This window comes from Sitodiplosis mosellana, unplaced genomic scaffold, assembly GCF_009176505.1.
Source record: "Sitodiplosis mosellana isolate CC-2019 unplaced genomic scaffold, AAFC_SMos_1.0 Smas_scaffold_30, whole genome shotgun sequence".
Classification (NCBI taxonomy): domain Eukaryota; kingdom Metazoa; phylum Arthropoda; class Insecta; order Diptera; family Cecidomyiidae; genus Sitodiplosis; species Sitodiplosis mosellana.
Window position 1 is genome coordinate 1324083 of NW_022595272.1, and position 25276 is coordinate 1349358.

A 25276-nucleotide genomic window follows, 5' to 3' on the forward strand; every position below is an offset into this window, starting at 1 on the left:
CAATGAAGAAGCGGCAGTCAAATATTGACATTCGAACGATGAAAACGAACTATTCGACCGGGTACCGTTTTCAGTATACAGTGAGGTCATGATATAAACGGTTACATTTACAAATCATAATTTTATGATTTTCATCATAATTTTTATTTTGTTCGATTAAATGATTTAAAGCGATTTTTTTTTCCGTTTTGGTTGAAAAGGTGTCACGACAATACCGGTGTGCATCATAGTGTTTTTTGTGAAAAATGTTTGTGCAGTGAATTATTGATTTAAAGTTTTGAAATTCAACGGAAACGATGATTCTACATATATCCTTTTCACGAGAATCAACGAACAGTTTATTTGCAGTGGCGATGGCAAATAGTTCCATGGAAATGAATAAGTGACATGACTTCTAATATGCAAATAGTACTTGAATTTGAATATTATATTTACTCATCAAGGGAATTTGTGTCTGTCTATTTTAAGAAAATGTCATCATTTGTTAGCTTATGAATGCGACACAACGCGCGAGAGAGAAAAGAAAAACACATATCGATAGCAAACAGTGTTTTGTTGAAATACCGTTCATTCACTAGAAAGTTAAGTGTGGTGTATTTGATCATATTTCCGATTAAGAAAAAAAAAAAAAAAAAGATGGGCCATTGAACCGTTGACAATGTATGCACTTTATTCAAATGGATCTAAAATATCGATAGAGAATATCATCCATGTTTTCCAAGGAAATTCCATTATATTATGAGTCAATAAACTGCATACAGTTAAAAGAAGAAGGAAAAATCAGTAACAACTATGATCAGCGGAATTACGTGTGTAATTTTGCAATCGAATCGATTTCCCAACTTGAGCAATTCGAAACACAAACGAATGCATGGAATAGTTTGAAATTCAGGCGAAAAATAGAGAGTGTGAGTATGTTTAGCACCAACAGAATGAAATTTATGTTTATTTTATTGTTTACAGGTTTGTTTGTTTTTTTTGCTCTCACGTCTCTATCCCTTCGATTTCAACGTTTCAGTAAGAAAAATACACAAAGAAAAAAAAACACACGGAATTATGTTTAGAGAACGGACTACTTGAACCGTATGTATGAGTGTACTATGATGCAGTATGGGTTCACATTAAATTACAGTACATTTGTCTATGAACTATACCGAACGATGTGCAAGTAAATTTTTTCAGTAATGTACGGATCGTCTGTCAGCAAGTCGGCAATTGAGTTTATGTGCGTTTGCATATGTGTGAATCGTTTTCAATCGCTCAAAATACCATATAAATGCACATATTCGGATAGATTTTCCATGTAAACAACACACAATTTTATGTTTCTTCTACACATTTTCTCGTTATGCTTGCCTTTTAAAATCGAAAGTATTAAGAAGAAGACAACGAACGAACGAAAAAGAACCAACAATAACGGTAATGTGAGTGATTGAGCATATGTTTTGTCTTTGTGCCAATATATATATATATATTCCACGGAATATGGCGGATGATGCCGTTTTATCAACATACATTTTTGATTTGCTTGTTTGCCAGCATCTCTTTTAATCAGAAAGGCGCCATGCATTTCAATTGTCGATATGTCGGCCTCACGAAAGAAAAAACTATTCTGCCACTGCTGCTGCTGTAGAGTGCACACGAATCAATATAAACCAAATGAACAGATTACCAACAAATTTCAAGTGAACACAAAAAAAAAGTGTGTGCTCATTCTTGTTGTGTTTGTGTTCCCTTCAACAAGGAACAAATGAGCTATCATTTACACACTGCCTGTGTGTAATCGGGCAATGTAAACAATTATTATTATTATTTGTTTCTGAATAAATATTTAAAATGCATTATTGCCATTATGCTTTTTTTCCGTGGCTGCATGCTGAGCGCGCGCGTGCTGTTACAGAGGGGAATTCAACTATGTGTATGAACAAGATATGTTTTATCATACTTTGCAGTTCGTTTTAAAATACATATAAATGTGTGTTGCGTCTCTTGTTTCTGCGTAATACATGTGCTCGAAACCAAGTTAATCCGAACAAATGTTGATATTGTTCAATTGCATTGTTCACTCTCGCTATTGTCTTTTCATCAATTTTATTAATGGTGATAGATAATCGAATGAAAACAAGAGAGCGAGAGCGACATTCAGACAGAGAGTGAACAAAAAATCTGTGTACACATTGTTCCATCAATTTATTATTATATTGTTTGGCCATTGTTGAATTGGGAGTTTAAATCGCAGTTTTTTTTTGTCACTTTGCTTGTGTCAGCAGCTTGATTCCATGACTTCAATTAGTGAATATTAAATTTATAGTCAAGTTGATTTAAAATATTCAATTGAACTGAATTCAATAATGGTGGAAGATGATGCCGCATCAATGGAATGAAATCTTTTTTCCATTTAAATTTATTGGGTGGCCAGTAATTTCTTCATTGCATATTTTTCAATTCAATCTATTGAGTGGTTCATGCATCATTTGGGAAATTGAAAAATAGAACAAATAAAGAACTCAAATAGAGGAAGCTCGAATGCGTTTCCCGTTTGCTGCAACCAACGCAATGGCTATGCCGGCAAAACAAATAGTACGGCAATATCATTGTTTGTGCTCGAGTGTAGCACACACACACTCGCGATTGAAGACGCAAACCAATGCCCCTTTTTCTCAGTTTCATTGACGTTCGCTAGAGGGCCTCTCTCTTTTGAACGCATTCACACATAAATTCCAAAGAGAATAGAGTGTTGTAAAATCATTGAATACATTTCTCATTTGCATCAACACAATGCAATCGAATTAACGCAGACATAGAGCAAGATACCTGGTATTAAAGTGGGTTAAATTCGAATGCATTCATTCCTTTATTCATAATTTGTCGAAAATTGAGATTAATCCGAGATTATTTCAAAATCATTATCTAAACAGGCTTACTAACATTTCAGACACATTCCATTTAATCTGCACTATATTTGACGCATTGTCTTGGCTGGCGTTTAAACACAGAAATAGATTGCTGAAAGTTTTCTCTTTCACATTTAATTGATAGCACTCAATTCAAATGCTAAAGAGCAGTGTATTTCTTATCAATTCCCATTCATTCAAGTGATCACACACAATACCCACTCTTGTATTGAATGTGGCAGGCTGTTGAAATGAATAAAAAAAAATGATACTCCGGTCGTATTTAAATCGGGACAATGTCGATGAAAGTTAATCAATTCTAATAAAAAAAAGTCTTATAGCTATAGATGTGGTTGATTTTGAACGTAGATCATTTACTCTTCATAAAAATTTGAAAATGTATCAAAAACTGACTGCAAGTGGCAACATGAATGGTATACAATATTAAAATTAGAAAAATGCTACTGCTGCTTTTTGAATATCCAAGAAAAATGAAACGACTCAAGTCTTTTGAAAATGATATTTTTCTTCTAATCGTAAATATTAAATCGTTTATATCAAACCTTGTAAATCACATCTTTTATTAGCGAATTAATTCTCTAACATAGTTGTATGCTACAACTTGTATCAATAATACAGTGTATCATGTACGTATTATGATTTTGAATATGAACAAGATCTTTTTTTTCATGTAATTAAAAGGATATTTTGAATTGATATGAAATTTAATTGTTTCATAAAATCATGTGAGTCTTGGCATATGGTGTAAATCCTGTATTTGCCGTCTTTTTTTTATGAAAAAAAAACTTTCTTCGTACAGTGAAAGCCATTTTTTTGCTTTCTACAGTCAATTTATTATACGTTTAAATGCGTGAGCAATTAAACTGCAATGGGATCACATTTTTATTAGAAAATATGTTACCTTGCAAGACCTCAATACATTGTTTCTTAGAACCAAGTAACCAGCACACCGCAGTGTATGAAATGCAGACGAAATTGCTTCGATTATAAAAATGAGAATAAAAGTGGTGGTTTTGCGTGTATTACACTCTTTTCGCTGTGTAATTTCTCTCAGTCCACCCGTCTCAGCGCGTGTATGAAAAATCATTGGTTCCCATGCCACCATATTGCGATTTATTCAAATGTTATTACAAATTAAGCTCATTACGGGCTTCATTTATTTCGCATAAAATTTAATTGCTCCGTATAAATTCTCTTAATTAGGTTCATTAGAAATGGTATTTTGGATGTTTGTTTTCGGCAAAAGACACAGACAAAGACTAAAAGTCTTCTCGAATTCATTCAAACATATAAACATTGTAAGAGTCCATTCATTCGTATTCGTGTGTTTGAGTGCGTAGCGATGCTACCACAACATTGATTGGTATGCTGGAGCCACTTCTTGCAAAAGACGAAACTTCATTCATCGACAAACACACATGAAGTGATTTTCTAGTGGTCGAGCCCAAAAATTTTCGCAATAATATAAATCGGATTGATTAAACTGTAGTTCTGAATGGCACTACAAGCTTTTGATTGAATGAATTTCGAACCATCGTCCGTACACACATTGTTTCCATACACATACAAGAATTTATTCCGTACCGAGTATGATTCGAAATGGTGTTTACTGCAGAAAAGTTCATTCCCAACGAAATCTGCTTAACGGAAACTTGTTCTTGTGGCATTACAAATCGTTTTATTGCAGTCATTTTTGCACAAAAACCTCATGCAGTCTATCAAAAGTTTTTCCTCATATTCTATTTCTCGTTCATTACCGGCAAGTATGGGCACGTATTAAAAGTTCTGTTTTGTTCCATTGTTTTCGAACTTACCTATCGAATTGTGAGCGAATTGCACTCGAGACATCGAAAATAATATTCGCCAAAATGATACTAATTGAATCGTTTCATTTGCAAGATGTTTTTCTTTTAAATTCCCATTCTGCTCTGATTAAAACGAGAAATGCACAAGCATATGGAACGTCATCGAAAACAAATTCGAAAAGATAACGCCATTAAATGCCACAAATGAAGCAGAAAATGGCCAAAAATCGGCGGACTTTGTTAAAATAATCGTTCCATAATAACAGCGGAAAAGGCAATAAAAAAATCAAATCTCTTTTGGGTCGGAAACGCCCGAATTTTCAGCTACGTTCATTCGCGTAGTGCGACTGTAGTCTAACAAGCATATCTAGCTTATCTTTATTTAGGAATGGTTCTTAATGACGACGTTCTTCATTTTGCCAAGATTTATCTCAGTCTGGCTCTTTCCGCTGATGTTTTTCGTTCGTTCCCCTCGCTGGATCCGGCGAATTGTGGCAAATTACTTAATCAATATTCAAGTCTGTATTTTTCCACTGCAAACAAACAGAAAATTTAATTTTTTTTCCCTCATTTGGTCATTGAATTGAAACTTTGTTCTTCTTTTTTAATTACAGAGCCTTGAAACGTAAATCCGATCAAGTGACATATCGAAAAGTGGAAGAAAATCGAACATGATTACGAATCAAAACAATTATCCGGACAAAAATCACAAGATCGTTGCTGCTGCTTCTGCCACTGCAATGATTAAATCACCTCTTCGAAAAACTACTCGACTGAATCACCTGCAAGCGGCACAAACAACGTCGCAGCCCCTACAAAAATATCCACTTGTATCGATACGTGAGTGTGAAGGCGATTCACGTGAGCATCGGGAGAACGGCATTGCATCGGCACAAGTACAGCAATCAAACGTTCAATACAAACAGTCTCGAATACCGACAACGACAACGATGATGACGACGACGACGACGCGCAATTTTAATCAAATTTCGAAAGCACCGACAAATTTATGGCACGGAATATACGAGAAGCACTTGTTGAACCAGACGAAGTTCGAACGAATTGTGGATGACAAATGGGCAAACAAATGTGCATCAAATGGGCGAAAAAACCGAGAGACTGGCGTCAGTAATACTCAACCAACTGAAACCAATTTCAATAATAATTTGTATCAAAACGAGCTACGGATGGTGGCATCAACACCGCTACCATTGCTAAGAGCAGAATTGCATTCACAGTCTGCATTATTGCGTCGACATATTGATCCTCAATTGACAATCGCCGCTGAACCATGCATAGCAAAAAAGAGTGTAAAATTCCGCCTGACAAATCGTCCACCAATTCCATCGGCCGAACAGCAACATTTTCATAAGCAAATCAATTTTTTTGATGCTAATGCATCATCTACGGGAAAAATGTTACCGGAACAAATAAACAAAAGTGCACCGAATGATTTGCGCCATGGCCACACAACGACAACGACGACGGCGATGGCAGCGGCTAATGTTTGCATGCAAGCGGCCGAACAAAGACACCGCCTTTATGCATATTCGAATGAAACACAAATTCCAAATGGAATGGGTTTTGTGTATGTGCAGCCGGGTGTAATTGAAAAGAATAAGCTTTTTTGCCCGTTACCGCTCAACGGCTACAACGGTCACAACAAACAAATAAAGAGTGAAATCAACGACGCCGATTGTCAGCTGTACAAAAACACGGGTGGTGTTGGTGTTTTGAATCAACCGTATAATAGAATTAGTGGCAATATTTGTTTGGAACGTGGCCAACGTGGACAACCGATCGGAGGGAGTCACAGTCACCGTGAAGATTCTTTATCAGCGCCAGCATTGGGCAGCATTGCAAAAACGGCATCACTTTCGGTTGTATCTGGTGTGAATGCCAAAGTCGCATGTAATACTACATTCGTGAATGCCTTAACAACATCGAGTGCTTCTGGTGGTGGTGGTGGTGAATCAACGCCGGCCACAAATTCTGAATACACAAGTAACAGTAAAATTAATATAATGCTGGAAACGGCACAAGCGATGGCAGCAGCTGCTTATTTTGCAAGGTTGGTTGTTACACAATAAATTCACAATAATTTATTTCCTTTCGTTTTGTTGCCTATACTTTTCCTTTTTCGTCTTTTCTTCGGTGCCATCTTCGTCGCTGGTGCTTTTTTCGCCATTTCGTTCGTTCGTTTTTGTTTTAATTTCTTTGTTTTGTTTCGTTCGCATTCTCGTCTCCTTGCATTCGATGTATCGAAACATGAGTGGTGCAGGAACTGGGAAGAAGTGGCGCGGCATCACACAACATAAGATACACATAAGAATGAAAAATAAAGAAAATTGCTCACTGAAATTTGTGGCAAGTGGAAATGGAAAAATCGCAAACGATAAACATATCTCGAGCAAAGAAAGAAAGAAAGCAGAAGAAAGAAAAAAACAATAATAAAATTGAAATACGAGTTTAAGAGAGACTCGATGTGCCGTGTATTTGTATGCTTTGGCTTGAGTATGAGCACTGCTTTTCTTTCCATGTTGACTTTTTTTCTCCTGACATTATGACTCTGTCTCACTCCCTCTACAAGCTTCAATGTGTTATGATTGCCATTATATGCGCTGTAGGTGCTACATAGCGCGGTAGCGCAGCAAATGTGTGTAGATGTGTGCTGAGCAAAAAAAAAAAACATTTCAAAACCATAAGTTACAATTCCGACTTTTGGCTTATTTCATTGCTATAACAAGTCGAGCGCAACCAGCAAAAACTGCACACAATGTGATGAAGAGAACGAAGGAAAAGAAAAGAAAAAGGAAAAAAAAAACGCCGAACATCACAAGAACTCTACGAGATAAGAAGAACTGAATCAATTTAATGGCAAGAATCATATATTCATATTGCAGAGCGCTTTGGATTGGAAACCATTTGAATAAATTATTTTGCCATGGAAATGGTTTTGTGCCAAGAATTCCAAGAACGGGATAAGTTTTATAGCCTTCCCGCGGATAATTGTTTTCACATTTCTTTTTCCCATGGTGAACTTGTTAAATTTTAACATTTTGTGTGTTCCGTACGAGTGAAAAGACTTTGCGGAAAACTTGTTTCAGTTGACAAGATCGCTGCTTGTTTCAGTTGCAATTGTTCATTTGGATTCAAATTAATATTCCATTATCTGGAAGCCCATGCAATTTACGCAACCTTCTGTTCAAACGGCATCTTTACGAAGGTCTTAAAACGAATGTGTGTAAACGATAAAGTCCCGTTCATTTCTTGCCGTTGATCACTGCTGCACCGTTTTTTCTTTGTTCTCTGTTTCTCGGCTTTTAAATTTCGGAATCCGGTCGGTTGTTTTTTTTTTTCATCGTCTCTTCTTCGAGCAGATTTATGTTGACACAGCTGTAACAAATGTAGTTCTATAACCGTTATCTACAGTCCGAAAACAAGTAAATTTTCTCGCTTCTTCTATTTTATTCAATTTGTTTTCAAATGCTTAAAACTATCAATTGTTGAACTGGAATACTTTTCCGCCCCAGAAATTTATAAGTCATTATATGGTGTTCGGCTGTGTTTGGTTCGAGCATTCCACCCTCGATAAAGTCTAATGTTTTCACCAGTAGCACCACCAGCAACAGCCATAACTCAATGTTTTCAATTTTCCTTTTTGAACGGAGAAAAAAAAATGAAATAAAATTTGTTAAGTCCATGGTATTTACATCTTGGCTCCAGTCAAACACTCTATTTTTCTTCCCTTGCAAGAATTCCATTTTTGGTTGTCAAGTGACTCCCGTTTGGTGCACTTTCATTTTCGTATTATTTCGAATGGGACTCCCGATGCTGTGTTGCTGTGTGATGCCGAACCAAAACACACTGAAACAATTGAAGAGCAATACACAATATTCACAAGTTAATACCATATAAATTAAGTCAAAGAGACAAAGAGACGAACAGGCTAGACAGCATGTTAAACGGTGAACAACAAATGCAGAGCACGGGCAGAGGAAAAATAAAATCGAAGCACTGACACAGGAAATGAATTTATTGTTTGACAGTGCCGAGCATTTAGTCCTCTTTCACTCCCTCTAATGGAACAATGATTCGCCGCTATGTTACAGAAATGCGAATGCGAATCTGAATCACACGCCAAGTGAAACACTTGTGAAATTTCACAAGAAAACTTCAGCGACATGAACATTGAATACCGAACACAATAACCATAGTCTTTTGATGATTTGTTTTACTAGTACTTTGGAAATTATTCTTGCTGCTGCATTTTCTTCATAAATCTTTTCAAAAGTATTCGCTTTCATCGGTTCGGCATGTCTTCTAACAGAGAATGTTCTAGTCAGTTCTAGTGAAAACAATTATTTCGTTTTGCCTTTTTTACTCAACAAATTTTTCTCATGATTTGAGCAAGAGCCAGAGAGGCAGAGAGATTCGATGAATTCCAAAAGTTTTGGGATACGAAACCAACCAATTGAAATATGGGATTGAATTTGATTCGTTTCCTGTATATTGAATTAGGATTATTATCCGTAAATAAAACACATCATTTGTACAAGTGAGTGTGATCAACAAAAGGAGCTCCGGCATCATTCTGACGAGAGAGAGAGAGAGCGATGGAGAGTGAGAGTAATAATGTCAAAAGTCAAAGTTTGGATGGATATGAGTCAAAGTAATGATGCAGACGCGTGTCAGATACACATAACATTTCCTGCGAGCCAAAACATTCACTGTGTGTATACATAGTTGTCATGAAAAGCCGACATTCAGACATTTTGCTGCGTAGCCTCGGAATGCGTGTGACTGATACACAGCATCCAATATGTTTACCATTCACACTTTGCCATATATTATTTTCGGAAATCACACTGTGAAATCGAGCAACCGCTCAACGTCTGCGTGAAATGCGAGATACAAAAGAAAGTCGTCGTGTCAGTGCTCCATCCCGACAGATAATGAGTGTAATTAGTTTTAGTGAATATAAATGAATTGTTTATTGGAGAAAAGCATGTTGAGAAATTGTTTTCTTGTTTGCCTTACTTGTTCTGGGTCTGAACGAGTGAACGCGTGTGTTATGGCCCCAAAATGCGTGCCAGTCCCGCTTTGTTGCTCTTTTATGTACCATCGAAATATATTGACTTCGATTCGAAACGCTACCGAACCATAACAACCACCGAAACGGATGCTTACCAATGTGCTTATAAATAGATTCATATGAGGGCAAATAAGGAATGGAAATTGAATGACGACATCCAAATTCGGCAGGCTGGCGTGTGCAGGCAGTCAACGAAGCATACGACAACACAATATGCGACAACAATATGTTGTTGATTAAATCAGTGCACAAATTTGCTCAATAATATAGATTTCCACAAAGTAATGAGTTTCAAGTGATTTAGTCAAAGCCAAAGCCAACCGGTGTGTAGTGAGCTTATGCTAAAATCTGTGTACCACCGTAGATTTGCAACAACAATTGAATTTGATTGCGCGGATTAAGTTGAATTAAATCAAAACGGTCTCTTTTTAATCACATCATGTGTGAAGTGGCACATAAATTTTGATTAATCAATAAACCTCATGCTTCAGTATTTGAAACTTTGACTATGCATATGCACACATTTTATTATTTCCCACAATTGTGCAGTAAACTTTGAATTTCTTCTGGAAACTATAAATTTCCACTGTCGATGCATCTCGTTTGTTTATTTCATTCGATTTCAAGCGGAATATTGCTAATAGATCGATTGCGATCATAAAATCAATCCTAGCTTCAGATTCAGTCATCGAATATTTGAGCGGTTTTCAAATAAAGCGTTCGATTGCGGCTTCAACACATTGTCGACATTGCTTCACAACGAGAAAATTACTACACTCGATTCATATCGCATCAAAATGTTATTAGCGAATATTCCGTGCTTGCATGCATGTGGCTCTTTCTCTCTCTCTCTCTCTCTCTGTGTGTGTGTGTGTGTGACAAAATCTCAAATAATTTCATTTTGGATTGTGCATGCACACAATTTTTTTTATGATAGGGAAATTGTCTTGATTTATATGTTATCCGTTGACAAGCTTTTCTCCATATTTCAATTTATACTCGTATGCGCGTATTCGACGGTGCTATGGCTGTGTACGAATGAGTGTGTGTGTGTGTGTGTGTGTCGTAAATCTCGAAAAATTTCGTGCTGCGTCGTATTTTGTCATTTGTTATTTTGGAGCAAAAGTTCTTCGGGATATTTTACTACCGAAACGCTGCCGAACAGCAATCATTTATTATGTTCAACGTTTTATGTCATCGTGAAAATCATGGAATTATGATTCGAAAATCTTTATAAAATGTCAAAACGTGACATTTATGAAAATCGCTCGTTAAACGGTTCCACTGACACAACGAGCCACATTTTGATATGGATTTAAATCAAAGCGGTAAACTATGAAATCAACTCGAAATATGCATGGCAAAAATTTCAGTCATTCAATTTTCTATCTAATACACAAATAGATCCCTTCGAGCAAACGCATTTGGAATTTGATGGTGATTGCATCATCCATGATGGGTGTATAAAATTGTATTCATGTTCGAGGTTTGCTTAGAGCAAAGTGCGGCGGAATGAGAACCTTGAATTATCCAGCAAATGAACAAAATACACAGGCATCGAGCAGCAACTGAATACACTCGAGTCGTGCGGTTTTCGGTGTACAGCATTAATTTGTGTTGGATATAGCACTCATTCGTGTAATCGCACTTTTTTTTAAAAAATATTTGCCGCCGAGCATAACATCTCGATGCGTTTCATTATCCTTTATCATTAAAAGCAGAGAAAAAACTGTTTGAAACACTGTCTCTATTCATAAGTTGGTTGCATGAAATGGTAAAGTTTCCCATAAAATCTTTCAAGTGCGTAATTTGTTTGAAATGAACGCTAAATGACCATAGCGCGAAATTTATGCGCGAACAAAATGAGCTGTTCAATGAGTGATAGTCAGTTTGCGCTCGTGTTGGTTCTTTTCAGTCATTTTCATTTTTTTGCCTTCGTTTTTTGTTCGAAAACTGATCAACTATCGCCAAAAAGCAATAACTCAAAGTATGCATGAGATGAATTTGACGCTGCTTCGTTTTTATGATTTTTTAATGGCGCTACATATCTCGCCTTTCACATTGCAATACTTCTGTCACTTCGAATAGATCAACGGTGCACGGTGCACTTCGACTATTTTGCCGCTGAATTCTCCGACAAGTCTCAATTTCAATTACAGCCATTACTACTCTGTTCACCGAAATATATTTCGTTTTGTTTCGCTTGTCTCCCGAATGTTTCTGTCATGTTCTCCGTCAAAATCCGATTTTTCTTCTTGTTCGTTTTGTTGTTTGTTTGGTGTGTTTCGTTATGATGTTGATATTTCGACTGGCGTTAACGTGTCAGGTCTCCGAAGTTTATCTCCGAACGTGCTAAAGTGGCACAATGTCTAAGTGGTAAATGTGTTGAACAATTCTATAAGAACCGGATGCCAAGCCCATTAAATGAATTGTTTTGCCATTAACGAAACTACTTAGATGTTGATTTTATAACTTTTTCCATTGAAAATGTGGATAAAATTTTGGAAAATTTAACAATTTAATTTCCTGAAGTGAACATATGACTCAAGCCATTATAACTTTTATGCTCGTGTTTTATCGACATTTGAAGTTCCGTTCCGTTTGAAGTTGCGTCAAATTTAGAAAATTAATTACTTTATTTCGAGTGATGGAATTTACGGAGAGACAGAGAGCGAGATAAATCAAGAGCAGACAAATAATGGGTGTAATGAAGTGAATTTGATCTCTCTGCCAAATGTTTGGTTTGCTTCGTCAAACAGTGAAAGCAATACAATCAAAGTGTTACAGCCAGCCCAGTGAGCACCGAAAAGTGTGAGTGTGGCATGAGTGACAATAAAAGTATACATTAAAATTAAATTTTGAGAATGACACCAACCACGTCGACATATTTTCCACGATTTAGACGAATCAGTCAGGAGAAAATGTTTAATAACACTGAAAATAATGAAATACAATGTAAACGGAATAGAATTTACCGCAAACAAATGTTGTTTTACGACGAATAGCAAAACAAACGCCTTCCAGTCGCAGTTTTCCTTTTTGACTTTTGATTCAATTGTCGCTGCATGTTTATATGCCATTGTGAGCGCACCAGAGAGCAAGAGAGTAGGAGAGTATAGAGAGAGAATTGTGGAAAATGAGGCGAACGATTACATATTTTCGTGTAAGTAGCGCAGTAGCGTAAACATAAATAGAAATTAATGCGAAAACCAAATATAATCAAATGTTTTTCGGCTTGTGGCAGTGGTGTGTTGAGCGCCGCGCCGAATTCAAACACATGCTGTACGTATTGTTTTTGTGCGGCAAGAGAAAGAGTGAGCGCGAGAGCGGGTGAAAGGGTGTGAGTGAGTGCACGGGCCGATACACGCATAAAACGCCTCATTGTGTACAAAAAGAGCAAATGAAGGAATAAAAAGAGAAGAGAAAATTGTATACCTTGTGAAAAATGGGGGAAGCATTCAAATTGACTGCAGCTCTCACTCGACTCGCCCGTTCGGTTGTTCGTTCATTTCTGTGCGTTCGCCAACCGAGGCGCAACAAAATCTGTTTGGCGCTTCGTTGGAAATTTCATCATCCGTACCGCAATCTATGCAGACACAGACAAACGCAATTATGGGGTGACTGTAATTAAATATTTTAATGAATGTTTTCGAATCCACTTCCCGGAAAAATGAAGTCGGTTGAGCTTGGCGTTAGGCATCACTTGAGTGATGTTTACTTTTGGCGCTTCGGGTAAACTTAACCTTGTCGAATTTGAATTGCCTTGAAGTCATCTTTTGCATCTGTGAAGGAGCACTTCCTCCAAATAAATCCTATAATTGATGGAGAAAAGTGCTTTCGATTTCGAAAAAATGGAATTTTTCATGACCAAAAAATCTCCACGTACTTGGATTCCGGCAAATTGTCGTCGATTTTTTTGTAATTGAAAACGGACATGTATGAAATTATTACGGTGTATTATACTGTATTTTATCGTTTTATAATGTTGCATTGGACAAAGTCAAACAGGAAACTGCAATTAAATCACACGACGGAAATGTTGAATCACTTCGTTCAAGTTGCAAGAGCATCGTTGCGCGCCCATCCATAGACGATGTTGCAAACCAAGGGAAACCAATAAATCATATATTAATATAGTTTGTCCAGCTGTGGTCAAAGAGATATCACACACACACACATACCCACACTCAGACGCCAAGCATTAAAAATATTGCACGTAAAGTATTTGCTCGCCATCCATTACGGGCCGCCATACAAACGCGTGTGCATGTAAGAGTTTTAATATCAACCGGAAAACGGTTGGCTTTTGTGCACGGAGAATTTCAGCAGAAAAATTATACGATCTTTTTACATTGACCCGTCCAATTCTTTCTTCGCCCGTTCCAAACTTGAGCGATGCAGCAAATGCGCGACCGTTTTATCTAATAATAAATCGGTAAAGATTAATATTTGTGCACAAAGTGTATGTGCGAGAGCACCATACAACTTTTCCGCTCCGGCTGTGTATCCGAAACATGCAAACTTTGTTTGGCAAGAACGAAACCGAGCTGTGTATTTGATATCGATAATAATAATGCTTTCGTTCCTTTTTCCATTTTCTTTCGGCGAGTTTTCAATATGAATCAAGGAAGAGAAAAAAAAGCATCGACGAAGAAAGCGAAAGAAGCTCAACTTTTTCCATCGTTCACATCGGCCAAAGCAATCGCTTCAATTTCCGCCAATGTTAACGAATTTATTTGTTTTGTTCGCACAGGAAGAGCGTATTTACTACACAAAATTAACATTCTGAAATAGTTCGCATAGCATGAATAGAGCGAACAGAACAAAAGGGAGAGCGAGAGCGAAAGAGAAAGAAATAAATTAAAGGTACTTATCACGGAAAATAACGGACGAATAATTCCATTTAACTCATTGTGTTTCAATGTTGGCCAAAGTTTTTCCCAATCGACAACGATACAAATTAGTGAGATTGCAATCGCTCATTAACAGAAAAACTATTAAACGGAGAAACGAGCAACGTCGAAGAAGAAAGAGAAGGAAAATAAGAACATTTTTATTCGTTGATTGCTCAACTTAAGATAAAATCGATGAATTCACCATTTTCCATTGTATCGAAAAGTTTCGATGTGAACTTGAGAGAGTGGTGCAGTGGCTGGCGCCACGATTTGTGGACCTCAAAACCTAAAAACAAAATTTTAAACGAATTTAAAATACATATTCTGTTTAAATATCCGAAAATTAGTTCACAATGCCCACAGAGAATTGCACTCCATGGCAGTCCATTTGAACAAATCATAGAAAAGTTTTTTTTTTCGTACCGAATTAGGCAGACGTATGTATTTATAATGCGATGTGCGCACATATGCAAAATCAAAGCGTACTGTTGTAACACTTTCCGTTGATAAATGCAATCGAATAAGTGTGCTCAATGCAAGAGGAGTGAAGCATCGAAACGGAAACTATTCCAAATACGAAATGGCATAATTCGGTTATACCATTATCAATATACACATACACACGCAGCCAGAGAGAAACTAGCCCGTATCCAGTTTTTCGGTACATTGCCACTCCGGTTTCATTGAATTATAACCATCAAATAACCAAAATTGGATACGGTGTAATTGTGTACCTGTATAAAGTACACAGAGCATTTGAATTTGGTAGGAGATAGGATGAGAGAGTTCAACCCGTAAAAAATGTGAGAGCCGAAGCAAAGCGCAATTCGGTCAAATAAAGCGTTTCAGCTGGAAAGTGGATGGCGTATGTGTCATTCATGAAAAATCAAATATGCACGTTGGCATTCGATGTACACAATGCGCAACGTTGCAAAGTGCAAAATGCCTAAGTCAGAGTTAATAAAATAAACACAACCAACAGTGGCATTGTTATTGTTGGCATTGATAACAACTTAAATCGATACACCGAGAAGCAGTGTGGATGCAGACTACTGCTGCATTTTCGGGAAAACTCAATTTACGCAAACGAACAATGTTGAACTATTGATTATTCCGCTTCTGCTGCTGTTTGGAGGGTAATTTGGCATCAAGCATCCGTACTCGATGATTGCAGCAAACAAATTTACCTAAATGTGCTCTCAAATTTGATGATAATGAGCGAATATTGTTACATCATTCGAGCTAATGATTCAGCAAACGATTTCTTCTGGAGCGATGAAACATTGACTTGTATCTGTTGTCGTTGAACGTTGATTACTGCGATTACCTTCTCCCATCCATTCCATTTTAAAGAGAGAATTTCCCTTTTTTCAGTTGGAGTTTTTCGTGTCCTTTTTCGACTTCGAATGTGCTTCAAAGGAAACATGAATTCGTGATTTTGTAGCCGGTAGCTTATAGTTTGCTGCAAAAAAAACCAGTACAATACGAGATAGTTTGTACATTTGATCAATTCAATTCACTTTAAAACATCAGGTTAGATCCATCGTTGCAGCCAAATAGAGTTCGAACAGCAAATTGACGGTACGAGAGCAATCAGAGCATAGTTTCCGTTTGAATTTGATTTTTACATCGTTATGTCTCTCCACCTCTACGTCCTCACAAACTAATCTCAATGCACTCGCCATTTCCGAAGTAAAGCATTCCAAATGCAACGTCAACTTGTCTGCTATTCATTTTTGTTTAGTTCGGCTTTGTTTGCTTGCATTCAGCTCTCTTTCAATATCTCTCTATTTCTCTTTCTTTCTGCCTTTCATCGTGTTTATTTCGCAATCACTTTTTTTTTTGCGTATCGGCATTTCCAATGGGATGAAAAAGAAAGCAAAACAGAACAAAAGTCTTGATTAGAAATACGTTGCTATTCTTTTTGTCCTTCTTCATGATAAACTTCGAATAGAAAGACCAAATATTTGATTTCTCCGTTTGGCAGCAGAAAAAGCAATCATTATTTAGAAGCGGCAGAGAAAAAAACACTGATAAAAGAATGACGAAACTCTATTAACAACTACCCATTGTGATTATAGTTCTTTTTTCTTCTCTGTTGTGTGAAGTGAATGAATGCAAGAGAATGAGAATGTAGAGAAAAAAAGGAGATTCCATGTTTTGTGAATCATCTGCTGTCATTCAAAAACACTCTCTTTCGATGTTGTGTTTTTTTTTTCTTCTGTGCCCTGTCTGTGTCGGGATGCCATCATTGTTGAAACTAAAGCAAAAGTCGTGTACGATGTCATTCACACAATTCAACGGTAGAGAATATGCTATGCAAATATGTGTGCAGATATGCGAAATTAAATGGAATTGAGTCTAACTGGATGAGTGATATGTGACTGTGATATAGATAAATCAATTTTCCGAGCTCTACTTTCGGCATACTCAGACAAACACATACACATGCATGCTGCTTGTTTGCCTGCCTGCCTGCCTTCTATCGCCCGCTCATTTTTTTTTAATCTCATTCCATTGAACCAGCATACCATTCCATTTGTGACACGGCAATGGATGCAGAGTGAACAAATTTATCCGATCGACTGCAGTGTGTGTGTGTGTGTGTGTGTGCATTGCAATGTTGTATTCTGTCCCGTGCCATGTATCGACCCCGACTTACACAACATACAGACGAATTTTCACCATGCATGATTTATGAAGAACGAAAGAGATTTACTTATAGTTATGCTAAATTGATCACAAACATGCAAGACATATCGGCTCAACATCAATTGTGACCCGGCATTCGTCGATTTCAACTCTTTTTTTAGTGTGGCTCCGCATTCTGCGGAATGAATGTTCAACGGTTGTCTTTTATTTGCTCATTTTTCGCCAAAAATTCAACAAGATGCACGGAAATGCAATCAACTTTTCAAATCAAATGGAAAGACAAAAAAGGAACGAAGCCCATACGATGAAATTCAATTAAAAAAACCAGAAAATTGTGGCGCCATTCGTTTTCAGGATACACAAATCATTTATCTTTTGTAAAAAGGTTTTCCATCGGAATGAAAGTATTAGAATGTCCACGTAAATCATTTTAATATGAATCCTTGGGCAATTGCAAGAGAGAAAATTCTCTGTCTATTCGGTCACAATGAAATTTGTTCGCCTTCGGATGAGCGAAGCTTTGTTTGATCGCCGCTACCGCATTGAAATTACTCCGGTTCACGTATAACGCTCCTAATGAAAAGAAATGGAATCGTGGGTGTTCGTCGAATCATCTAAATGAGCTTATTATCTGAATGCTGTACGGGATTTTGGTTATCATAAAGAATACTAAAAATTCTGCGTGTGACGTTCATTTGGTTGTTTGTCTCGTATATGTTTATTTGCAACGTTCAGCTAGTTTCATTGGCTTAATAAAAGACCATCATAAAAAATATTGCTTTCACAATCACATTTTCTCTTCTCGCCAAAAACATTCATGCGGTTTTCCGTTTCACTTAGAGAGAGGTAATTCCCATTTGTCTTTGAAATCGAAACCAAGCAACGAATGTCTGCAGTCGTTCTCTCCCCTTCGATTTACCTCTCCGTAGCCACAACTTATATGCACGACAGCGTATCCGCTACCTACATACGCACACACACATATTTCACACGTCGGTTTACGCAAAAACAAGAAATTGACACTAAACAACCCAATACGAAAAGTTCCTAATAGTTTTCATGATTTTAACGACACGTGCTTCGAATGAATAAAATATGTAGAAAGACCGAATGCGACATCAAATACAGCGTATTTATAACCCCGTATTCTTTGTACGCATCATAGCCTAAAATGGCAAAGTGTAGAAGTTGTCACTTTTTCGGATGTACGAAGCAACGAGGGTTCGAAAATCTTTAGTGACATTGATTCAACGCAACACGATTCATCAAGGTCTCTTTTATCCATGCCATATCAAATGATTCAGATGTTAAAAGCGCCAGCAAATTATCACATACATTTTTCCACAAACAACGTATCGGATTGGAAATGCATATATGCACTTAATTTGAGTGCTCTTGAGCGTTGTATATAAAAAAAGAACAAGTGAGAAAAAACGTGTTTTTTCCACATTCAAAACATCTTTTCCTCATGAGTAAACCAATCATTTTGATTAAATACAAACTTTCGGATTTGGATCGAATTCTGACTCGACTTTTTTTTCTTCATTCAAATCGTCTATGAAAACAGTTTGTCGATGGTATGATTCGTTCACCAGCGAAATGGGGATTGAATAAATTCACGTGACTTTTTCGGGTTCAATAATTGTTGGGGATGACACATAATAGATACATGTTTCTCTGTTTGGATTCTTGCATTCCAAAAAAAAAAAAAAAAATAGTGAATGAGTCAGTTCAACGGACGCAGGAATTAGAATTCGATGACTTTTTACAATGAAATACGATAATGTTGTATGTGCATGATATTTTCCCGATTCGATGTCGTTAGAGGGAAATAGTTAAGTAATAAAAGATGATTTTTTTTTTCTTTCGGAATAGAGCGAGACTGAGCAATACTTTTGCTGAAAAGAGTAAATGATTTATAGCAGCAAATTGCACGCTGAGTGCTGTAAACAATATCGTCGGATCGTGCTGCGAACATGTGATTGTAAAATTTATAAGCCATGAAGACGATGGATACATTCGAAAGGAGAGTAGCTAACACGAAAAGACATATTGACTGAACACTTTTTTTACTCTCGCGTGCTCTCTCTCTCTCTCTCTCTCTCTCTCTCTCTCTCTCTCGCTTGCTCTATGTCCCTTCCCTTCTCTTCGTTCTGTATTTCGTCTGTTTCTGCATCGTTCGAGATCTGTTTGGATTTTGGTTCTTGATTCACAGCAATTTACACAGTTGTAATGCATACCGCGTGTAAATGGAACGACTAACATCCGAAATGTGGGTGCAAGCAAAAGGTAAATTAAACGAAGGGACCAATAATCCATTTACCAAGAGCTCAGCTATAAACGATGGTGTGATGAAGCACTTTAAAATTGATTTATTAACTTTTTTACTTTCACTTCTCGTTTTTTTTTACTCTCTCTCTCTCTCTCTCTCTCTCTCTCTCTCTCTCTCTCTCCGCAAACTGTTTTTCGAGTTTTTTTTTCATTTCATTTTTTCCCCATTTCTTCGTTTTCACTGAAATCAAGTTTCAGTATTTCTGGTTTCCTTGACACATTTTGAAATATGATTATTTTTATTGCATTAAATCTGAACGTCGTCGACGACGACGGCGACGATGACGATGACGACGACGACTGCCGTGCAATGGTTCGGCGTGACTGCAAAAGGGGATTCGGATTTGCTTATATTAAACAACATATCCATGCATTTCAATTGATTGTAACGCGCACTCAGTCAGTCGATACACCCCATAAAAAATGCATTTGTTAAAATGTAGATTTGTGAAACTGTTGAAATTTCGTTACATTGTTTGATTGTTTTCGTTGTGTTTTTTTTTCCTTTCTCCGTGTTCCTAACATAGGCGGCAAATGTGCCACACGGAACGAAAATCCACCGCAAGCTTCAAATTTCATCAGGAAATTCGAGATTGGTTTTCATTTATTTTGAAAATCAATTTTAAATTCAATAAATTACCGTTTGAATTCTATTTTGAGTGGATTTAGGAGTGAAGAAAAAATCCCACAAGTCATGCCGCGAACGGAAAAGACTCTGCTTTCGATTTATTGGCGCCCGGGAAAAAATCTGAAATGTCATTTTTGTGAAAAATACAAAGTTCACAGATTCTATTTAGACTGAATTAAAATGGTCGTCGCACTTTGTCGAAGTATTTCTCACTCTTTTATGAAGAGTCTTTTTTGCCGAATGGATTTTGAGCTCCGTTTTTTTGTTTGCTCTACGGAGATTGTTTTCATAAAATCTCACCTCTGTTCCGCTACATAAAGGTAATGCATTTTTCGACTAGAACAAAAATGTAAATCGTGTTCTGAATCAGTTTTTAATTTGTTTTTTGCATTCTGCATTTTATAATGTAATATGCATGCAAATGTGTTGTAATGCAAAAAGTATACAACTTGTGCCATATATTTCGAAGACACATTAATTTAAGTGTAACTGATAAGATTGCTGTTTGCAAACAAGAAAAAAATCCATTTACCAAAAATGCAAAAATTCGAGACTATTTAGTAATAAAATGTGGAATTTTTCATTCGAGCGTCGGTGAAATGAGATTTTGAGTTTTTTACGGCTTAGTTTTTATGCTACCATATCTGTAATCTGCAAGTTGAAATGCATATCGGACAATGGAACTCATATGTTTTCGTGACAGTTTATTATATTCCGACCATGCCAGTATGTGGGATGGAGAAAAAAATCCGAATAAAATTCATTTTGACCGTATAAAAACTAAAACGTAAAGTTTTCAACTACATTCGGATTGGTTGATAGTTACAATGCGAACGAATGGTATGGAGATAGAGAGGGAGAGAGAATCAAAACAAGCATATAAGAGTAGCCATTTTGGAACCACTGAAAATCTGTTTAAATATTTAAATGGAGCACAGATTTTGGAAAGCTTTATTTCGAAATCTGAAAACATTCGGATTGAAATTGATTCACATTTTCAATCACTATTATTCATGTGAATATTTCATTGATTGAAAAAAGATTCAGCAAACCTCAACCTCAATATTTTTGTTTATTTTTTTTTCTCACAATCCATGGAAAATGCTAGACAGATCATGGCATGGATACAAAATCCACAGCTTAGCATACGTAGCAAATTTTTATTTGTCATTCGTCATGTGGCGAAGGGGAATACGAATGAAAATTGTAATCGTTGTCATTGAAAAATTGATTGATATTTTCAATACGAAATTCGGCAGACAAATTCCATCTTCTTTCAATCAGTTAAATTTTGGGGTTGTTATCTATTTTGTGTTTGCGAGACGGCGTCAACTCAACATTTCCATGCAATGGTATGAAAATGCGGCAAGTTGAAGGGTTGAATTCTGCTTTTCAATTTGCATTTGTATAGACGGAAAATTACAGCAAAAGTCCACTGTAGCTCACTCCTTATTTTCGTTTGCAAATTCTCGTGTTTGATGCTATGATAATAATTGAAATGATCATCGATACATTTTGTTTGCGTCGTTGATTGCACAGTAAAAAGAGCCGTTCGCCCGCATCCAAAGAGCACGAGTGGTGAGACAAGAGCGGACGTTGGATATCGTAGCGCAAACTGTGACAACTGTTGTACGATGTAATTCAATGCTTTTGAATTTATTGGTGGGTTTGTTTGTCTTTTGTCGAGCACATACAAGGAAATCTATTTCGTGGCCATTGAATTGAATTCATGCGACATTCTATTCGATTATTCCATATATTCAAGATTTATTCTGGCTACAATCATTCTGTGATTTTATTTGGTTACCTCCTTATTTATTTACTGAATGCTCATGTGCTGGTCCGTTCGTTTGGTGTGTCTTTTTTCTCCTCTAGCATCCAATGCTGGAGCCAGTGCCATAGCCCAAAGTACATGATTATGTGGTTTTCTATTCGAATAAGAGAGATAACACAGTCCGGTGAAAGATAATACGAACAACAAGAATACCATGTGTTTGCTAATTAGAACAGATTGTCTAATTGACAAAGAGACAATCCACATTCACAAATCTCATCTATTTACAACAAAAACGGCGCTTGTTCAACCGCCATGGCTTTGGCTGTGTGCATCGCACAAATTGTACGTACCCAGACCACTGCTGATACTTACTTGAGATTCTCATTTTCACAATACGCTCAAAGTCCATACAGAAAATGCAGCGTCTGAGACAAATTGCTGTTTGTTTTGCGGTCGAACGAATGGATCTGTACTTTTTGGTTGTGTCTTCAAAAATCCACACGAATGACAAACACAAGAAAAAAAACGGAACGAAGAAAAGAAAAAGAGAGTCAGAAAAAAAAAAGTCCCACAAAATATTATATTTATTGTGAACAAATAGCACCATCGTTGACATCATTATTACTATTATTATTGTTGTGTGTACAAACGAACGAGCGCAAGAAAATGTCATTTCTTCGATGCTTGGAATTGAACGTGTTTTTCGGTTGTTGTTGTTGTTGTTGTTTTTTTTTGCCCGTCATTGGATTGTTTTCTCGTCTGTCGGACGAGGCGAAGAGATGTGTCGGTTTTTTCATGCTTGTAAAATATGCATTAAAATACGTGTAGATGAGCAGAACGAAGCGTTTCAAGAGTCAAATTTAACGACTACGTTTCGTTCTTGAGCTGTCGGAAAGAAAAAAAACTTTCAGTGTCTCGCTTGCTCTCGGCCGATTGCTTCATCGTCGTCGTCGTTGTCGTCGTGGTGGCTGGTGTGAAAATTGCTGCTCGGTACGAGTATGTTTTGCGAGACGACAGATTGTTGTGCAATGAATATTATAACATGCGTTTGTGTATCGCCTAATTTTTTGTCAGTTCAACTACTTTGTTATGACATTTGTTTTTAGGATAGTTAAGTAAAACATGAAAGGCACGAAGATAAGCGTGGATAGTAGAATAAAAACGACGTAAAGTAAATAAGGAAGCGGCAATATGAAGCGCATGGTAAAACTTTATTCCCAATAGTGTCAACGAAGCGACGCATAAGAACAGTACTAATTAGTCACACTCTACAAGTTCAAGTACGAGCTATTTTTGTCATCGTCAGTAGCGAGTTTATGAGTTATACCATGAGTATGAAGTCGCTCATTCGATGCAAGAAACGAAAGAAGAAAAAATTCTCCGTATCAAGCACATCGGAACTATGGAAATAATTGAATAATCAACTTATCGCTTAAATTAGATCAAGTCAGAATTTTGATTTGTTCGTGTGGAATATATATGGCAATATTGATCATTTTCGGCAATAGAAATTAGTTTTATTTTCGCCTCGGATATAGAAATGGCAACAATCTGCTTCATTTCTTGCAACTCATGCCCATTTCCGCAATATGTATTATGAATTAAGTTCAGATATATCCTGTCGAAACCGGAATCAATATTTTCACTTACTAACTTAACCCTTTATCACATTTCGGTTCCTAAAGTAACCAGATACGCCATACGCTATAGCTATGAAACCACTGAATATTTTTGCATTCTTGTTTGGAAACAAATGTAGGGAATTGAACTAGCTTTCATTTGATACTTTACAGGCTACAATTGGCTGGCTGAATGGAAAGTTTTTTCTGTTCATGTACTGCTGTAAAAAAAATGCGAAATTATAGCAGAATTCCACATTTTTGCTCCTCTTATCTTGTGGGTTTGTTCATTCTTTTCAATTGTCAAATTAGGACTCGTAGGACCAAAACACATCAATTTAACTTTCTGCATCATTAGTTTTATGAAATTTAATTTTTCCAAGCTTTTATAGTGATTTGACACTTTTGACTCTTTTCCGATTTTCTCGACAAATACGCAATTTTTCAAAAATCTAAGTATGAGGTTTTTCTCTATTTATCGTGGCACAAAACATATATCAAAATGATTCAAAAACAAAAAATTGTGCATCAAAGGGTTAATCGCATCTACTCGTTATTCAGCTGCAATTCAAAATGTAATGAATAAAAAATGTAATCGATAGACAAATGAATGTTTGTTGATTCGCTGTCGCATGCAATTTATGATCTGTTATGCATTTCAATTATCTCAACTGGTGATAATTTATTCATGATTTAAATGTATATTTGAATATGAGATGCAGTAATTACTGGCAGCTCGGTCGGTAGAGCGGTAGTATGGCCAGAGTGGGAGTGATGTGTGGAGAGAGTCTTGATGTTCATGAATTTCACGGTTTATGAAACATTTAACTTTTGTTTTCGCAAAAACGCTTTATTTGGCATTTACGGTAACCCCATTTACCCGTTTGAGATCGGTTTGATTTTGAAGTTTGTCAACACATTTCATGTGCACTTAGCATTATGCAAATAGAACTCGAAATATGTTTGGAGCGATTTAGAAGTGTAAATATTCTGCTTAGCATATTGTTGTGTGTATAACGACTCCATTGAAGTGAATGCGATCCGCACTCACTATTCGTACTCACGTGTTTTCGAGTCGTATATCGTACGCATTTTCATCATGCATGCGTTCGTTCGTTCGTTAGCTCGTTCGCTCGTTCGTCGGATGGTTGGTTTTTGTGGCCATTGCAAAAGCAAATATGAATTTTCACAATTGTTTCATGCCAAAGGCTTTTATTTCATTGTCAACGCACAATAAAATCGGAGTCGGAAGACTCAGCATGAGAGAACGGCAGCCTTTGTTGTTTCACAGGGGACGGATGATTTGTTGCGGCTGTTTCGAGCCCACCGAAATAAACTGAGAAAATCCGATTGCCGACACTCTCTTCACGATCCTTCTATTCCATCGGTCGCCAAAAAATACACAGTTAGCGAGGTACGTTGCGGCGCGCTGCCGTACACAACACGTGCAAACGGTTCGGTGAACGCTAGAGACGGATTTACAAATGCACATTTTCCATATCGTCACACGAGAGCCCCTCTGACTGAATGAAAAACTCAAACGGTTGATTTTGATGCCA

General features: G+C 36.9%; 1 protein-coding gene across 1 annotated transcript in view; it reads left to right on the top strand.

Moving 5' to 3' along the window:
* Window positions 1–782: 782 nt before the first annotated feature.
* LOC129569245 (kinesin-like protein GA13060) overlaps window positions 783–25276 on the top strand; it is a 54124-nt gene continuing 29630 nt past the window's right edge. The window contains exons 1-2 of the mRNA XM_055447916.1: window positions 783–908; window positions 5335–6791. Of these exons, the coding sequence (XP_055303891.1) occupies window positions 5392–6791 (1400 nt within the window). The 5' untranslated portion in view covers window positions 783–908; window positions 5335–5391. The remainder of the gene's footprint in view (window positions 909–5334; window positions 6792–25276) is intronic.